This window comes from Alligator mississippiensis, chromosome 14 (assembly GCF_030867095.1).
Source record: "Alligator mississippiensis isolate rAllMis1 chromosome 14, rAllMis1, whole genome shotgun sequence".
NCBI classification, from domain to species: Eukaryota; Metazoa; Chordata; order Crocodylia; family Alligatoridae; genus Alligator; species Alligator mississippiensis.
The window spans coordinates 3572365-3588563 of record NC_081837.1 but is presented as its reverse complement, the minus strand read 5'-3'; the positions used below and the strand labels follow the sequence as shown (position 1 = coordinate 3588563).

The window sequence follows — 16199 nt, the reverse complement described above, 5'->3', positions numbered from 1 at the left end:
CAGTACCAGGGCAAAAATTACTGGACTGTACTTAGCAAACATCCACGGTCATCCATATATTGGAGCTATTTCTCCAAGGAATCTACTGATTTGCCCCGCTCGCAAATGCAGCGTTTCTAGTGTATTACTGTATTTGTACCAAATATGAAGCTTTCTTAAAAATGTCTCTCTCTCTCTCTCTCTCTCTCTCACACACACACACACACACACACCCCCTTGGAGGAATAAATGCAGCTAATGCTGCACAAACTGGTGCATAAGTGCTTGCAATTCCCAGGAGCTGGCTGTTAATAGCAAAGGCTAATAATACAAGCATCAACAGGAGCTCAGAAGCACACAGGTGGGCCTGTGAGCATCCTCCTCTAAGCATGTAATTGCACTCCCAGTCTCACAGTGGGCACAGATTTGGTACAACCAATTAATTAGGAGTAATTTAAAGACACTTTAGTGCTACCCTATTATCAAATCAAGTCACTGAGGTCCTATTAGAGAGTTTGGGGAGAGGGGCAGGTTGTTTGCTGGTTTGTTTTAAACTACGAGAGAATGCTTCCAAAAGTTTCAATGGACAAATACTTTCACTCTGAACATGGAAGTACACAATTCAGAAATATACGCTTACAAACAATTTAAAACGAGCAAACGGAAGGTGACTATCTACTGGCAACAAGGAGGCATTTGCCATTGTGTAATGAAGACATCCTTTACCTGGGCTGCTTGTGATTTTAAAAATATCCAATGCACTGAACAAGTTTTACCTCTACGATCAACCAGAGAACATCTTTGTTTCCAGACTGCCTTGATGTGTAATGCTCTTTTTAAATGATTTTTGCAGCTGCAATGGGTAGCCTGAGATTAGTACTTAGGGGATCATTCACTACACTGGGTAGACCACATTCATGACTGGTATAGCGTCACATTTATATTACATTACATGCACGCTCAATTCAACATTGTCCTTAACAATAAAGTCAGCGTCTGATCCTTACCATGATAACGTTATGGAAAGGCAAGAGTTGTTCATATTAGATGCATATGTTTTATTTTTCTGCTTGTAGTGCCACCTTGTGGCACACAATCAATTCAAAAACTACTTAAGATACATGGCTATAACAACATCCCTTCACCCAGGGTAATAATCCGCAGAGCTTGTTATGACTTGTGCATCTTGTAACTAATGCAATATTTTCTATTGGTACATACAACCAGTGTTGCAAATGTATTACGTTACTATAATCCCTAAATTACTCATTGCATCTACTTTGTTGGTTCTTTTACATAAAGCTCGGCAAGGCCCTGTGTGTTTTCTTCTGGGCAGTCTAATCAGCCGGGGGAGAGAAGGTCAGACATTCAGAATATTTGTGGAAATGGAATATAGTGCACAGCCTCTATACAATCAGAGATAACAGAGAGTCCAAGCAATTCTGGAACTGTCCTTCTCTAGAAAACTGGCAGGCCATTTACCAATTAACTCCATGGGCAGGTTTGGGCCTGGCAGAGGTCTTAGAAATCCTTAAGTGTCTGACAGAGCAATAAAATAGGTGTGTACAATTCTCCAAGGTCTGGAGGCCCAGTGCCTGAATAACCAACTGCCTGAAGAGTTCCTGCTGGAGTAGAGGCATTGCTATTTTCTGGTGGAGATGTCAAATTCATGCTAATGCCAGCTAGCTGGCTGCAAACACAAGTCCCTCTGCTCACACACATCATGGCAGCACGTGGATGCCTCTGGTTCTGAGCATTTAACTACAGCAGGATGTTTCAGACCAGAAATCATCACTACCTTGCCGCACTACTTTCAGTTGCTCTGTAGGACTGTGTGGTCATTCACTCTAGAGAAGAATGACCACAGGACTAAATCAATAGAAAAGTTACATTTGTTACTTAACCAAATGTCAAGTCAGGTTAATGTCTAGACAAACGCAAAGCGAGCTGCATACCTGCCAAATATCCTACTTGAAAACAGGCAAATGTAATAGGAACGTTTTTCTGGTTCATTTTCTATAAAGGGGATAAAAAAAAATACTTAACCTGTGGACTTTTAAAAACCTACTGAAGGCAAGGACTAGTTATGATTTGGTAAAGAGGTCCCTGGTGCTGCTTATACAGGGATATCATGAAGCAGGCTGGAGTGTGAATCCACAGAGCACTTGCTGCTCTGTGCCAGCCCTTATGTGGACAGATTTGGAGCAGAGCAGGTGTTAGGTAGCTCATTCCACTTCGAAAGAAACTTAGCAGACTGAGTAAGCTGCCTCAGGCTTGCTATGTGTTAACAGCCCCCACAGTCAGTACAGAGGAGCATAAATTCACACCCAACCTTGCTTTATGGCAACTTCCTTCCCCATGCAGAAAGAAGCTTAAGGTTCGTCTCTCCTGCAAGCTCTCTACTGTGCTGATGTGACTTGATGAAATGACATACACGAACATCTGGGCTGCTGCAAGATGCTTCACAAGACCTGCAGTTTATTTAGGCCAGGATGAAGGCTCTGCTGCACATGGGTGAGAGTATCCTGCTAATACACAAGCCCTCCAACATCATCCCGTTTTCCAATAGTCCTCTTCAGTTAGTTGTACAAAATGCCAGGTGTTAAGACTGTAAGCACCTTGGGGCAGGGACCATGTCTTCCAGTGCAGCCCTAGTCCTGGTAGGACCTCTGGGTACTATCACGATACACAAGAAGTTACAACTAGCAACGGGAGAGCAGCCATCATGTCGTAGTTGGAAAAAGGACATTTTTACTTTAGAAAAAAAAAATCTAAAAAGATTGCAAAGATGGGACAGAGATTTGTCACGTTCTATGCATTTCTAGTTTGCCCACTCTAAGGTTGCTCTGGTGCCCTGTAAAATCTAAAACAACATTATTTTGCCCACAAAGACCCTGGATCTGTATTACTCCTGCTATGTGGACAATGTTACAGACAGAGAAATGACATGGGAACTGCTCGAGAGAAGCAGTCAAGTTGGAGAAGGGGGTATATGTAGAGTGGCAGATTGGGGTCCCCTTCAGGGTATACACAATAGCCCAAGACAGCATGCAATAATCAAGTTAATGAACAATGTCATACAGCTGGAAATTGTCTGACCCTGCAGCAATAAAAAAAACCTCTATTTTTTATTTTTGAAGGCAAAAAGATATCTGCTACTTCAGCACCAGCAAACACTGGCTGCAAAACCTTGAGTTGCTCTGAAAGTTTGAGGGAAGGGGAGGAAGAAGAGAAAGCCACAGCCTGGTTTAGCTCACCTACAGCCCCAGTACTAATGGGGACAGATCAGGTCAGGTGTCATCTGCCAAGTCCGCAAAGGACTGGTTAGATCTCACTGACCTTGTTCAAGGCCTTTACTGACTCCACAGCAGCAGCTAGTAAGGGGCTAGAACAATGCTCTTCATAACATCTGTGCCCAGGGCCGGGCAACAAAAAATGTAGCTATTTCATAGAATCATAGAAAGTGAGAGTTGGAAGGGACCTCAGGAGATCATCTAGCCCAGCTGCCAGCTCAAAGCAGGACTCCCAACCATTTCAACCTCTTTTGGAAACTGGAGCCGCAAGTCAATAATACACCAAGTAGAAAAGAGCAACATTATTAGGAGAAAAAGCTTGCTTTCAAGAAAAAGCAGCTACCACTCAGATCAAGTATAAGATACACACCCAGCAGGCAGGTGGCAGTACGTTGATTTTTTCAATAGAAGCTACTGAAGCCATTCAAATAAAACTGATCAGTTCTCTTGTTTTGTAAGGTACTTTGATCTCTTGTGTAAGCTGCCCGGAGCCTTTGTTGGGGAGGGCAGCATATAAATCTAATTATCTAATATATATTTGCTGTCACAATTTTAAAAGACATCAAATCACTGAAATGGCAAAAGTCACTGACTGAGCATCTGGAACTGAGCTTGTTGAAGTCTTTAAGCAGGTTTTGACAGGAGTAGTCTCTTCAGCGGGGGCTGTGAAAATAGTCTTCAAATCAGCATGTTCAACTACGTCAGTTGAACAGCACTTTACTTAAGGCTCAGGAACTGACCAGAGGGTGAAGCAGGGAGAAAGATTTTTATTCCTTCTCCAATTTATAGGGTGACATCTATTGGTTCTTAATTCTTGATGGTCATGGTAACCAAAAGCAATCAATTCAATTCACTACTGATGGATATCTCTGCGTATACAGACTAATCCAAACAGGTGTTATTATTGAAAACTTATTTCCATATGTATGCAATACATTCAAGATGTTTTTCTTAATTACAATAAAAATGTAAAATGTTGTTTATGCATGTAAAAATTTAAGTTCTGTCCAAATGAAGCTCAACATAAATCCTGAATAAAACAGAAGTCTAGTCAATCTAATGAACATTCACCATTTTCCAAAATAATAATTAAAAAGTTAAGAGAACAGCTGCTTATATAAATGTGTGTCAATATAGTACAACTTCCTGGTCATACTAAACCCTAAATTATACCAACCAATAACAATCAAGCTTTCTTTAGATTATAAAGATTACATAAAGGACAGAAATGCAAAAACAAGATTAAAATCAGTGATCTAAACAAAAAGTCTCCTGCTTGCTGATTTCCACATTGATTAAACTCAGCCACTTAAATCACCCATTATAAACCAATCCACCGCATCTGTTGAAAATAAACAAACACTTGAATATTTGCTGCTACTCTTTAATAATATGCAATCCACTGGCCATGACTGATCTGAAGGGGGAAATAGATTCATTTTCTAAGCAGCTTTACTGACTAGCTGCCAACGGGCCATGAAATGTTCATAGACAATGAGGGTGGGAAGGGAGCTCAGGAGGTCACATCTACTCCAACCCCCTGCTCAAAGCAGGACCGACCCCAGCTAGATCATCCCAGCAAAGGCTTTGTCAAGCCAGGCCTTAAAAAACCCCCAGGGATGGAGATCCCACCACCTCGCTGGGTAACCTGTTCCAGTATTTTACTACCTTCCTAGTGAGAAAGTTCTTCCTAGTATCTAACCTCAACTTCCCTTGCTGCAACTTGAGCCCGTTGCTCCTTGTTCTGCCATCTGCCACCACTGAGAACAGCCCAGCTCCATCCTCTTTCAACCCCCACTTCGGGGAGTTGAAGGCTGCCATCAAATCCCCTCTCAGTCTTCTCTTTTGCAGACTAAATAAGCCCAGTTCCCTCAGCCTCTCCTCACAACATACAAACAGTGTTTATCTGCAAACGGAATTATCTTTTTTAAGCAGATATGTTTATGTAGTGGTAAATAATCATCCCAGAGGAAACTGCTCTTACACTGAATGTTTGCGGATGCACGCACACACAGAACTGAAAGATTTGATCGCGTTAGTATCTAGTGGGCAGAAGTAGTCAACACCATGTGGCAATCAACAATCTACACAAATCACTTGACTAAATTTTACTGTTGCGAACAACAGAGCTTGGTGTGGGGGAGGCGCAGAAAGAAGGGGAGAGAGGGGAGATAGCTGCTTGTTTTCCACTGGCTGCATAACTCCTTCCTTTTTGTTTCCATCCTTGCACAATAGTAAAAAAAGTATAGCATTCCCAAGCAAGCAAGTGTTCAAAAATTGCCTATAATCCATTTTTACAAGCATCACTTCCCCTTAATTCAGACGGAAGGTGATATAACTATATTTCTTCGGCCCCCAGAAAGTTTTTGGAAAGCATCTCAAGTAGATACACACTTCTGAAAGCATCCCACATGGCTCTCATTCACCGTAAGCAGCGCTGCCCTGTTGCATGGAGCAAACATGAGTTCCTTGTTTCCTGATGTACTTTTTGTGCTACTGACAATGATTAAAGCAGCTCTGGAAGTAAACAAATCAGGGATTGTTTCACAAAATGGTTTTAATTATTTTTGTGGCAGCAAAAGCCTTAACAAACAAACAAACAAAAAAATCCATGGCAGTGATTTCATAATCGGGGAACTAACCCAGAAGGGAAAACACAAGAAACAAACAAAAACCCCACAAAACAAAATATCTGATTATAGAACAAGGTCATCAGACATACAGAAAAAAAAAAATTGGCATGCTCATAAAAACAAAGATGCAAAACCCTGTAAAATGAATGCTTTCCGTAACTGCAGAAGCATACAACATTAGGTCCTAGCAGTGATATGGATGAAAACTGTCATAAGTTTTCAAAATACTTTATAATTATGCTACTGTTCATATAAAGAAAATACAGCAGGAAGGTTCTTACCAAATAGAGCAGAAAGGTATGAAGACCTGTTCCAAGTCCAACAGAGGACAGAATGCCCAAGCCTACCCAGTAGGCACACCAGAAGAACTTTTTCTCCATATACCGCACATACTGGAAAAGAAGAATGACAAAACAGGAATGGCGATTACCCTTGGAAGAAGAACGGAAAGATGCTGCAGCACTTCCTAGCTACTTGAGAAAAACGTATCAGCGTTAAAAGGACTGAGCTGGACTTCCTGCCAGCTCTCAAAACAAACCAACCTGTGCTAGGCTGGGCTAGGATTAAAAAAAGCTGTAGGCAAACAAGGGATGCTCACTCGCATGCAATGGGGTTGGTCCCCAAAGGATATTATGCTCAGTACTGTGGCTGTAATTCCTTCCAACCACCTACATGGTACAGGCACAATGAGAGGTGGCTGGGCAGGGCAAAGAGGCCTGCCAGGCCTGTCCCTTTCCCTCATGCAGGCAAAAGAGATCTTGCTGAACACTTGTTAGCAGGAGCCACCTACTAGTGAAATGGGAGTTCATTCAGCCTTGGCCCCTAAGCCAAGGGCAGAACTGCCAGAGTGCCCTACCTTACACTGCACTCGTAAGCCAGGCATTTATCCACAGGGAAGAGGATCTAGGTCACCACCTTATTTCAGAGAGCCCAGAAAGGAGATAATGATTTTGCCACTGCCACTGAAAGGTGGGTTTGAGCATTTCTGTGCTGTTTAATGGGAAGACTATGCCGAGAGGGATTCTATTTAAGGGATGGGTCAATTAGCTACAGCATTAAAAAAAAAAAAAAAAAAAAAGGTGCGCCTGTGTGTAAAATGGAACAGCAAGCACAGGAGCAATGCAAGCAAACAGGCTCTTGGGTTTCTAGATCAAGGGCAAGGCACAGCAGAGAACAGGGGAAATGAGCATTAGATGTCTTTCTCGATATAGAAATGATGTAATTTGGTGCAATTATAAAAGATCTGGCTTTGTGAGATGGAAACCCTGCACCACAAATGTGCAGCTAAGAGTAGGTAGGAAGTGCATTTGAGTGGACTCAGTATGAAATCTAGTCATAGGGGGTGGAGACAGGAGTCAGAAGGGCAGAAGAGGCAGCCAAATGCCAGCCCCTTGCTTGGCAGCCCTTTCAACCCAGCTCAGCAGTCTTTTGCAGAAAGACTCAGGATGGGGAGGAGGATGATGCCATCCCCTGAGCACTATGAAGGTGATGGTGTCATCCCTCTACATCACCCAAGAGGCAGGCAAATATTAAACCCATTTCAAAGAAGAAGGGATACAAAACAGCAGCAGCACTGAGATTTGAAGGCATAAGCTCCTGGCCCCGTGTGCAGACTATCCTGTGTCAGATATATGGAGTGGTCTTCAATTAGGAGAGCTCTCTGCTATGAAGAATGAAACATCTGTCTGGGAGCTCTGAAGCTTTTATCATAGCCAAGTTTAGCTCTAGCTAAACAGCATGTACCAGGGTCAAACTCTCACTGACCACAGGTGTGGAAAAGCACTGCTGCAGCTCTGATGATGGTTACTTACTTAGCAACTAATGGCAAGTGGAACACATGTCACCGCAGTGTGATGGGCTCACGGATACAACCACTCTTCCCCCATCATTAACACTGATAGTTCTGCGGGTGGGAGGCGTGTCTCATTACACAGAGAACAAACATCCTCAGGTAGTGGAAATGGTTAACCAACATAAAACAAAAGCTCAGGAAGATGCATTATAATTCCAGCATGACATCACTCAATCCCCCATGCATATATTCCCCATGAGGTATGGGCAGGAAGTGACAACCCTTCCCCTCCACAAAGAAAATAACTTGTGTAACCTCCTACCTGTTGATGTATTCCTTCAATATAATACGTAGCTGTAAGCGCTGCAAGCAGCAGTAAAAAAGATACCAAGATACTTCGGCGATGCCACAATCTGAAAAGACAAGTTGCAATTAGGGCTGATTGCATTTTCCATGCATGTCAAAGTCATCTATTTATCCTCATAAAACAATTTTGTTAGGGTAAAAAAAAAAAAAAAAAAGGGCAAAAGGAAAGCCTAACTAATTTGCTACAGCAAGATACAGTTCAGTTCAGTGCTCCCAGAATGGAACTGAGGAGTCCCGATTCATGGGAATCCCCGATATTACTTGGAAGTGGAATAAAATCACCCTGTACTTCTACACCACTTCATTCAAGTAGTTCAGCATTTTGTACACGCTCAACACCCAAGGTAGCTATTACTGCAGTATAATCAATTTTCTTAAAGTCTCAATCAGGGGTAGCAAAGTTATAAAGCAGTTAAGTAAACTTGCCCAAGGTCAAAATCAGGGGGAGGGCTGAGAATAGAAGACAGAAGTCCTAATTCTGAGTGGCATCCTCGGACCGGAAGGCCGCAGCAGCATTAGGATGGGCTGCCTCAGCACTGCTTGGGTTCTCAATCTACTGACATTCACCCTTGAAAAGGACCTTGGAAGAATTTCATGTAAATAAATTATAGCCAGTTATCAAGTGGAAGGAAACTATTGGTGGGGGGCAAAAGGTGGGAGGGGGGCCGGGGTGATAAATGTTTCCCCGATGTAATTTGAGATCCAGCTACTTCTGTTTTTTTTGCCTGTGTAGGTTTTACAAGGCTGCAATAAGAGACATTTATATTATCTTTTTCCTAGCAATCTAGCTCACCCAAATTATGAGCTCATGCTAAATGAAGCAAGCTTTAAATTTCCTATTTCTACATTAAAAAAAAAAAAAATGAAACTATTGACTGGAATCTAAGGATTTCTCGTCAGTTATTTACAAGCAGTTTCACTAGTCCCCGTGCCCACCCCCCCCCCAATTTTTTATAATTTACAACTATATTTGCCTATTTTCAGTTCTCCCCTCGTCACTTTATGAAAATCTCCCAGGGGAAATCAATTGTACTGGAGAAGCAGTGACTGATGCCCTCAAAAGACTAAATTAAGCTGAACCCCTGCCCCCACTGTAGTACCTTTAGTGACAGAAATACTCGGTATTACTTGTAACAGTAGACCAAAAGTTGATTTTTTTTTTAACCAATCAGATGGAACATACCAACATCACAGCAATCTGAAGTTATTATTATATGAGACCAGAGTGAGAAAATGTTCTGTGAACACTACACCATTTCAGTGATTGAATATTACTGTGTTACAAGAGAAGATGCAGGACAGAATATCAAAGCACAGAAATCCAAGTACCGGCTTGGATAAAGTACCAAATCGATGCTATTTTTAGAGTGCTCTTCAGCAATCTATTTGAAGATTTTAAATGAATAACTGTCACAAATGACTAAGGAGGGACACAGAAAAGCAGTTCTTTGAGGAACAATCCAAACACACTGAAGGCAAGCAGGAAGTACAAGCGGATTTAACTACACAACCCACAAGCTATTTTTCACATGGGTCATTTCTGTAGATCAACAGTAAAGTTACTTGTTCCTCTCCATGGGGCCCCTAATAGCAATATGCTCCTTCTGGCCTGGAAGGGTGGGCAAACAAAACCCCGTACCACCAATCTCAACCCAGTCAGTAAGGGACGATTACAGCACCTGTACTGCCAGTGCTACCCAGGACTGTATCAGAGCACACCCGCTGGCTTACAAAACAATGCTGGGCTCATTCTTGAGCATGAGTTACCAATTAACGATCCACCAATTAGGAGGTCTGTTGCTCTTGGCTTTCTCCCTTACTGCTTTCATTTATGTTTAGCTTTTTGCCAGTCCCGACCTTTTCATGTTTACTACACTGAGGGACAACTATCCGTCTCCCCAGTTGCAGGGACGTTAAGCAGGCTGTGGGTAACAGCCCCAGCCAGAAAGAAAGCTTATTCCCTCTCACAGTTTAAGCAATAATTTTGCAGGGGGTCCCCAAGTTTTGACCCTGAAAGACCATTTCAAAGGGGTGGTCGGGTGCAAAGGGGCTATAAGCCTGTACTTGACCCATGAGCCACACTTGGGACACCTCTGGTTTAGCAAGAGTACTATTATCATTTAATTTCCTACTATGGAGGGGACCACAGAGATTAGAAGCAAAGTCCTCTCCAGCACAACTTCCACGTAATCCTGAACTCTGCCCCAGCAAGGAGTTACTAATGATAACCTCATGAGTTTCGACTGCATACATTTAAAAATAAATAAATCTGAGCTCTCTGTTAATTATGGTCAAGAAAAGAAGGCAGGAGCTCCTGCCCTCAGGGTCTTTAAGCAACATTCTGTCTTTCTGGAGAGGAACATTTCATTATTCAGAAGTACAGTTTGTAGTTCTTTCCTAGCTCTCAAGACAATTTGGAGTTTGATACCAATTTAGTTTACACACAGATCTGGGGAGCAGCTGGGAATACACCTTGTTCCAAGTATCTTTCTTGGAAACAATCTTTTGGCTGTAAATCATCAAGACAAGTAAGATGTTAGTGCAATCCACTGAATTAGAAACTGGGTTTCCCCACAGCACCAAGAAGAAGTTTAAAGGAGGGATCTTTACTTTATGGTCCATTCTTTCAAGTTTATTAGTGTTTCCAGGAGAAAATACTGCAAGGTAATCAGTGGTTGTCTCCAGAGCACGATATTCAACCTCTCTTCTCGGTCCCGTCGCTTCCGCTCACTCACCAGAGAGGGATCTGGAAACAAAGAGCAATAGAAGAGTTAAAAACACAGGCCACTAGACAGATCAGATTCCACCTTAATCAAAAGCTCGGTGATATTTTTTGCTTCTCTGGAAAACTAATACTGGTGTTCACAGCAGGCACCTTCTTCTCTTGCAGAGAACTTCCACTGAGGATGTTATGCATCAGAGGTGATCTACGGCAAAAAGGAGACCCACATCTCAACCCACACTGCACCCCCACTGTGCCCAGGTAATTCAGTAGGCACAGTGCCTTCACTCCCCAACGCAGAGGGGGTATTTTGTTTTGAACTTTTCAAATGTGGCCCTCATCCAAAACTATTTCTGGACTTTGCCAGTCAAACCAGGTTGAACTGCATATGTTTTCATACCACTGAGTCCCTGTGTAACTGGATAACATCAATCATCTGGGTCAGAACTTCAGGCTATCCCCAGATGACCTATAAAGGCTTACTGCTCTACCAAACCACTCAGGCAAAGCAAGCCCCATCTCCGAGACGAAGCATGTCCATCTCACGAGCATTCTTTCTGAACCAGTCTTTACATTAACTGACATGGCAAAAATGTGAACAGGAGGTTAACTACACTTAGGTGTAGGACAGCATGAACTTTAGCAATCATGGATGTCATGTATTACAGAGAAGTCAAGAGAATGAGAGTAAAAGGTTTATGAATAGTCTTTGGTAATTATCCTCTAGAGCACCATAAACGCTAAAAATGTTCATTATTCTGGATGGGGACAACCTGAGATAATGAAGGGCAAGAGAACATAGGTTTCAAACAAGACAGCTTGTGAAGCAGCACAGGCTACATCTACGCATGCCAGAAAACAATACGATTTTCTTTATTTGCTCTTCTGTACATTTAAATGTACCTGAATTTTGATATAAAGGCTGCTAAATTTCAGGCTTTTGTGAGGGGGCTGTGGGTAAAATATTAAATTAGCCCAAGGCCACAGGATTTAATAAGGGTTAAATCTACTCCTGTACTATACAGCCTCTGACTTTATTAGTCAATTTAATGTGTAATGTCTATATAGGAATTGTATGGTCCATCTAATCCTGTATTTGGGAAAAAAAAGACAGCCCTACATGCATAAGCAAGAAACACTGTACAGGACAGATGTGGAATAATCTGTCCCTCAACTCTTAATTCTTAGAGACTAGCTTTATGACCTAAAGCATGAGGTTTTACTTCCCTTTTAAGACTTCATACATGAGAAAGCTGTATAAACACTCAATTTCTCTTTGCATCTCACCAACTTCTTGGCTTCAGAATCTTTGCTGTTTTCTGCAATTTCAGGACATCTCTAACAAAGATGCATCATACTTAATAAAAATGGAGCACTGTGGATAAGGTATGGGAAAAAAGCCATACGAATAAAAGGAACAAGGGAGGTAAATACCGCAAACAGTTTTACAGAGGAAAATAATAAAAGAAGGAATGAAATATTTGGCTAAAGAGTTACTAGAAAGCGAATGATATTGCTAGAGAAAATGTAAAGAACATAAGAGCATAGATATGGAGGAATATCATTCCATCGAAGCAGTCAAGGAAGAGGAGATTGGTACAGTCTAGACTGCATGTGTAGTATCCCTAGCTACAAGAAACAAGGTGGCTAACAGAAACCGACAGAAGGTTGATTCATTTCCCTTTTGGTTCAGCACATGCAAACCACAACAAATAGACACGAAAAAAGCTAAAATGCTGACTTTTATAAAGAGCAATAGAATGCAGATAAACCTTAGTCTCTCTCTCACAATCAATTTAATCTACTCACAGATAGGAGCTGATGTCCTAAAGCATTATTTCTACACTAGTAAAGGGACACTGAGAATAACACAGACCTCTAAAGAGTGACTAAGAAGTTAACTGTTTTGTTAGTCTTTTGCAAATTATGGTTAAACCCCATGTTCAAAGGAGGCTAAAGAAACTGGGAAATTAAGACGTGGGTTTCCCCCAAAACAAGGCAGGTTATTCCACTGCCCAAGAACAAGCTCCTCAGCAAAGGGCCAGGCTGCCTGAAATGCTTTCTAAATCCTGAATACCTGCCACTAGAGTCCCTTTTCAATACTCTGCAACAATGCAGCTCTGAAGCACATGCAACCAACACACGTGTGCACTAGAGCTGTAGAACAGTTGGAGGCAGTACAGTTCTATATCACTTCCCCATCCAGGGCACATCTACCTTGTGCCCATGTGCTAGGCCAGTGGTTCTCAACCTTTTTCCTACCAGGACCCATTTGCAAAGATCCAGGACCTGTCCCAGCCCACACCTCCCTGGCCCCAACAGTGGCTGACCACCCCCCTGCCACCCAAGCACAGGCACTAGCCCTGGCTGCCCCCTTCCTCCGCCAGAAGGGGCAGACGCCTTCCCACTGCCCCTCTGCCCTGCTGCAGTTCACGACCCTCTGAAATATTCCAGCAGGTTGAGAAATGCTGTGCTAGGCAGTGCTTTTGTGAAAGCATCCTCTGCCCACTTGCTCCCAGATGCTGAAAAAATGCAACAGCTGCTTGGTGCAGCGAGTCCCTTTTGGGGTCTTGGTCTCAGGCTGCTTCTGGGCAAATGCCCAGCACCACCCTAATGTTTTCCTAACATTTAGCAGAGATGGAGTGGGAGGGAGGGGGTGAGGCATGCCCATACAGCAGCTCTGTCTAGCTCAGTCAGCAGCAGCAGAGGCAGAAACACCTTCTCAGTCCTTCTACGGTAACTGAAGGTACCATGCATTTGGCCATTTCTAACTGACCTGTGAAACTCCCATTGTGCTGTTCTTTGATCATTCCTATGCGTCTCTGGTCACAGTCTGTTCCATTCTCTGCCATTTCATAGATCAGTCACTTATGAGGATCTAAGAACAATAAAGAGAAAAAAGGTATTCTGTTTACCAAGAGCAGGAACAAAACTGTACTTAATACACATTCTGAGGATTCAGGGCAGGCATTCTGCATCAGTGATCCAAGGTTCACAGTCACCAATACGGAATCCTTACTGCGCACTGGAGAAAATGAATGAATTGCCAAAAATGGCAACAACTGTTAAAAACATGCAACGCTGAAAGGAACATGAACTTCCCAGCAAAATACCACAGCTCCCTAAAGTATGCTTCTGTTCAACTTTAACTACACCCCACTACCAATCAACTCATTTTTGTCAACTCTAAATTTGCCTTAAAGGGCCACTTTAAGGCAAGTTCCAATTCAATTTAAGCATTAGCTACCCTTAAAGTGACACATGTGAGTTTCAGCCCTGGAGGAGTGCCTTAAATTAGGATCCTTTTGCTCATACTTTACTGCTGTTAATATCTCCTGAAAACTGAAACGAGGTGAAGGTAGCAAGCAGGGACACTACTGCAGCTGCCCATGTTTAGACCTGCTATAGTATATCATCAACTGGTCTGCAACCAACCAAGGAGGAAGTCAAATGTGAGGATCAAAACACACCTGTGCAAACTTTGAAATAAATAATTTAAACCATGCTCTTCACACGAGAAACTAGATCACACTCTATGGGGGCACAAGGTCACACAGACAGCAGGCTAACAGAGCAGTTCATCAGCTTTTATAACAATGACCTAATTCAGGAACCAGGACATGAACTGGCTCCTGGTTTTCTAAACAATCCAAATATCTAAAACCAGTAAAAGTACATACTTCAAATGCACCTGCCTCTCGAGCCATACCAGGATTCAGTCTCCGTGTCCACTCCTAAAAAACTCAGGCGATTATACACTCTCCAAGCGCAAGTGTTGCAACAAGTAATTGGACAGCACAAAATAGGATGTTGCAACAGAGGTTTTGCAGGGAACAGCTGATGATCCTTATGCAATCAGCCCAGAGAAAATAACCTAGTTAAGTTCTTTAACTTTAAAACAGCCCCTGGAATATTGTTTTTGGAAGAACTGCTCTAGGGAGCAAACATCATACTTTTATTAAGTTTCTCTTTGCAAGCAAACTAAGAGCTCAGGGTTTTGGTAGGCTTCTCATGTTGGAAGAAGTTGTGGAGTCTTAAAATGATAGGTTACGTAACTGGTATATGGAAGGAAATGAGTTTTCCTTAGAATGAATATACTCCCCCCTCCCACCCCACCCCATGGGGTACAAATATGGGTCGGGACCTGAACAGACCCTCAGGTTTGGCACGCAGGAGAGCGGGGAGCTTCCTTCAGCTTAGAACCAGCGGCTCTATGCCCAGCCAGTGGCAAGAGGCTTCAAGTAATTAGCCTCAGGGTGCCCTTCCCAACTTCTGTAAGCTTTACAAATCAGACATACGTTAAACATTTCTCTCAACCGTTTCTGCACACGATGCCTCCTCCGCACCCCAACCAGGAGAAACTGCCTGTATACAAAGGGCTGGTGAAACCACAAAGGGAACAGAGGATCAAGTTTAGATTCATTTCTTCAGTTTCAGGAGGCTCCTGTGTTACTTGCACCACTAACAAAACTCCCTTCCATTGGAAATCTTTTGTAAGTCAACCATTTAAATGCCTATAAAGTGACTTGCTGGCATTGAGATCAGGGCTTCAGGAACCAACTTGGTCAAGTGTCAGCTGGGTCTCATTAAGAAGCCTCTCCAAAATCTATTCTCCTGAATTTTGTAGGCAAGCTTGAGCACAGGGCTTACAGTTAGACAGACAAGAAAACCTGCTGTAGCTGCTCTGAAAATCCAGACTCTGGCTTGGTCACATGCCCAAAGCCCCCCGTCAGGAACAAAGCTGAGCGGCCTTGCAAACGCTTGTTTTTGCAGAATGCTAGATACCCACAAGGCTCCCGAGGCTGCTATGCCCAGGACTGAAATGCTGCAGCAAGCAGCTCTACAGCAGTTACATCGTCATACAAAAAGCGGGGCTCTAGTTTTTACTCAGAACATCCGCTCAAATGGAAGTCGAGTCCATGGGCCCAATTCTCCTTCCACGCAAGGTGGCATGTCAGTGTGAAACCAGTGAAATGACTGGAGTTACACCAATGCACATCATAAGAAAGATGTAGCTATGGTACTGTGTTGCTTATAAGTTGACCTATTTTTCCCCTGCTATAAAAAAACCCTTTAAAAAAAAGTCACAGTTGACACATGCACAGTATCAACCTGCAACCAGGACCCAATCTTGACTTTTGTCCTTACATTGTTTTTGTGCGTGCAATAAAATACAAAATCAGAATTATTTTCAGTACACTTCTTGTTTTAATCTTTGCCAGGCCTTTAACAACTCGGATCCTTTTCTCACTTGTTTGATTCTCCTGGGGGTTTTCCAAGGGCAATACCAGTTTAGGGACTTTCTATAGTCATTGACGTATAGCTGGGAGGGAAAGGGAGTAAGCCATTTTGTCTTAGAATTGAAGCTGAAAATAAGGGACTGACTTAAACACAGGAGTCAACTTACAATTACG

At 42.6% G+C, this 16199-nt stretch overlaps 1 protein-coding gene across 1 annotated transcript in view; it reads right to left on the bottom strand.

Moving 5' to 3' along the window:
• VMP1 (vacuole membrane protein 1) overlaps positions 1–16199 on the bottom strand; it is a 76002-nt gene that overhangs the window by 53770 nt on the left and 6033 nt on the right. Inside the window, exons 3-6 of the mRNA XM_006265637.4 lie at positions 13562–13663; positions 10674–10809; positions 8020–8110; positions 6187–6297 (exon numbers count right to left, since the gene is read on the bottom strand). Coding sequence (XP_006265699.2) covers positions 6187–6297; positions 8020–8110; positions 10674–10809; positions 13562–13637 — 414 coding nt within the window. The 5' untranslated portion in view covers positions 13638–13663. The remainder of the gene's footprint in view (positions 1–6186; positions 6298–8019; positions 8111–10673; positions 10810–13561; positions 13664–16199) is intronic.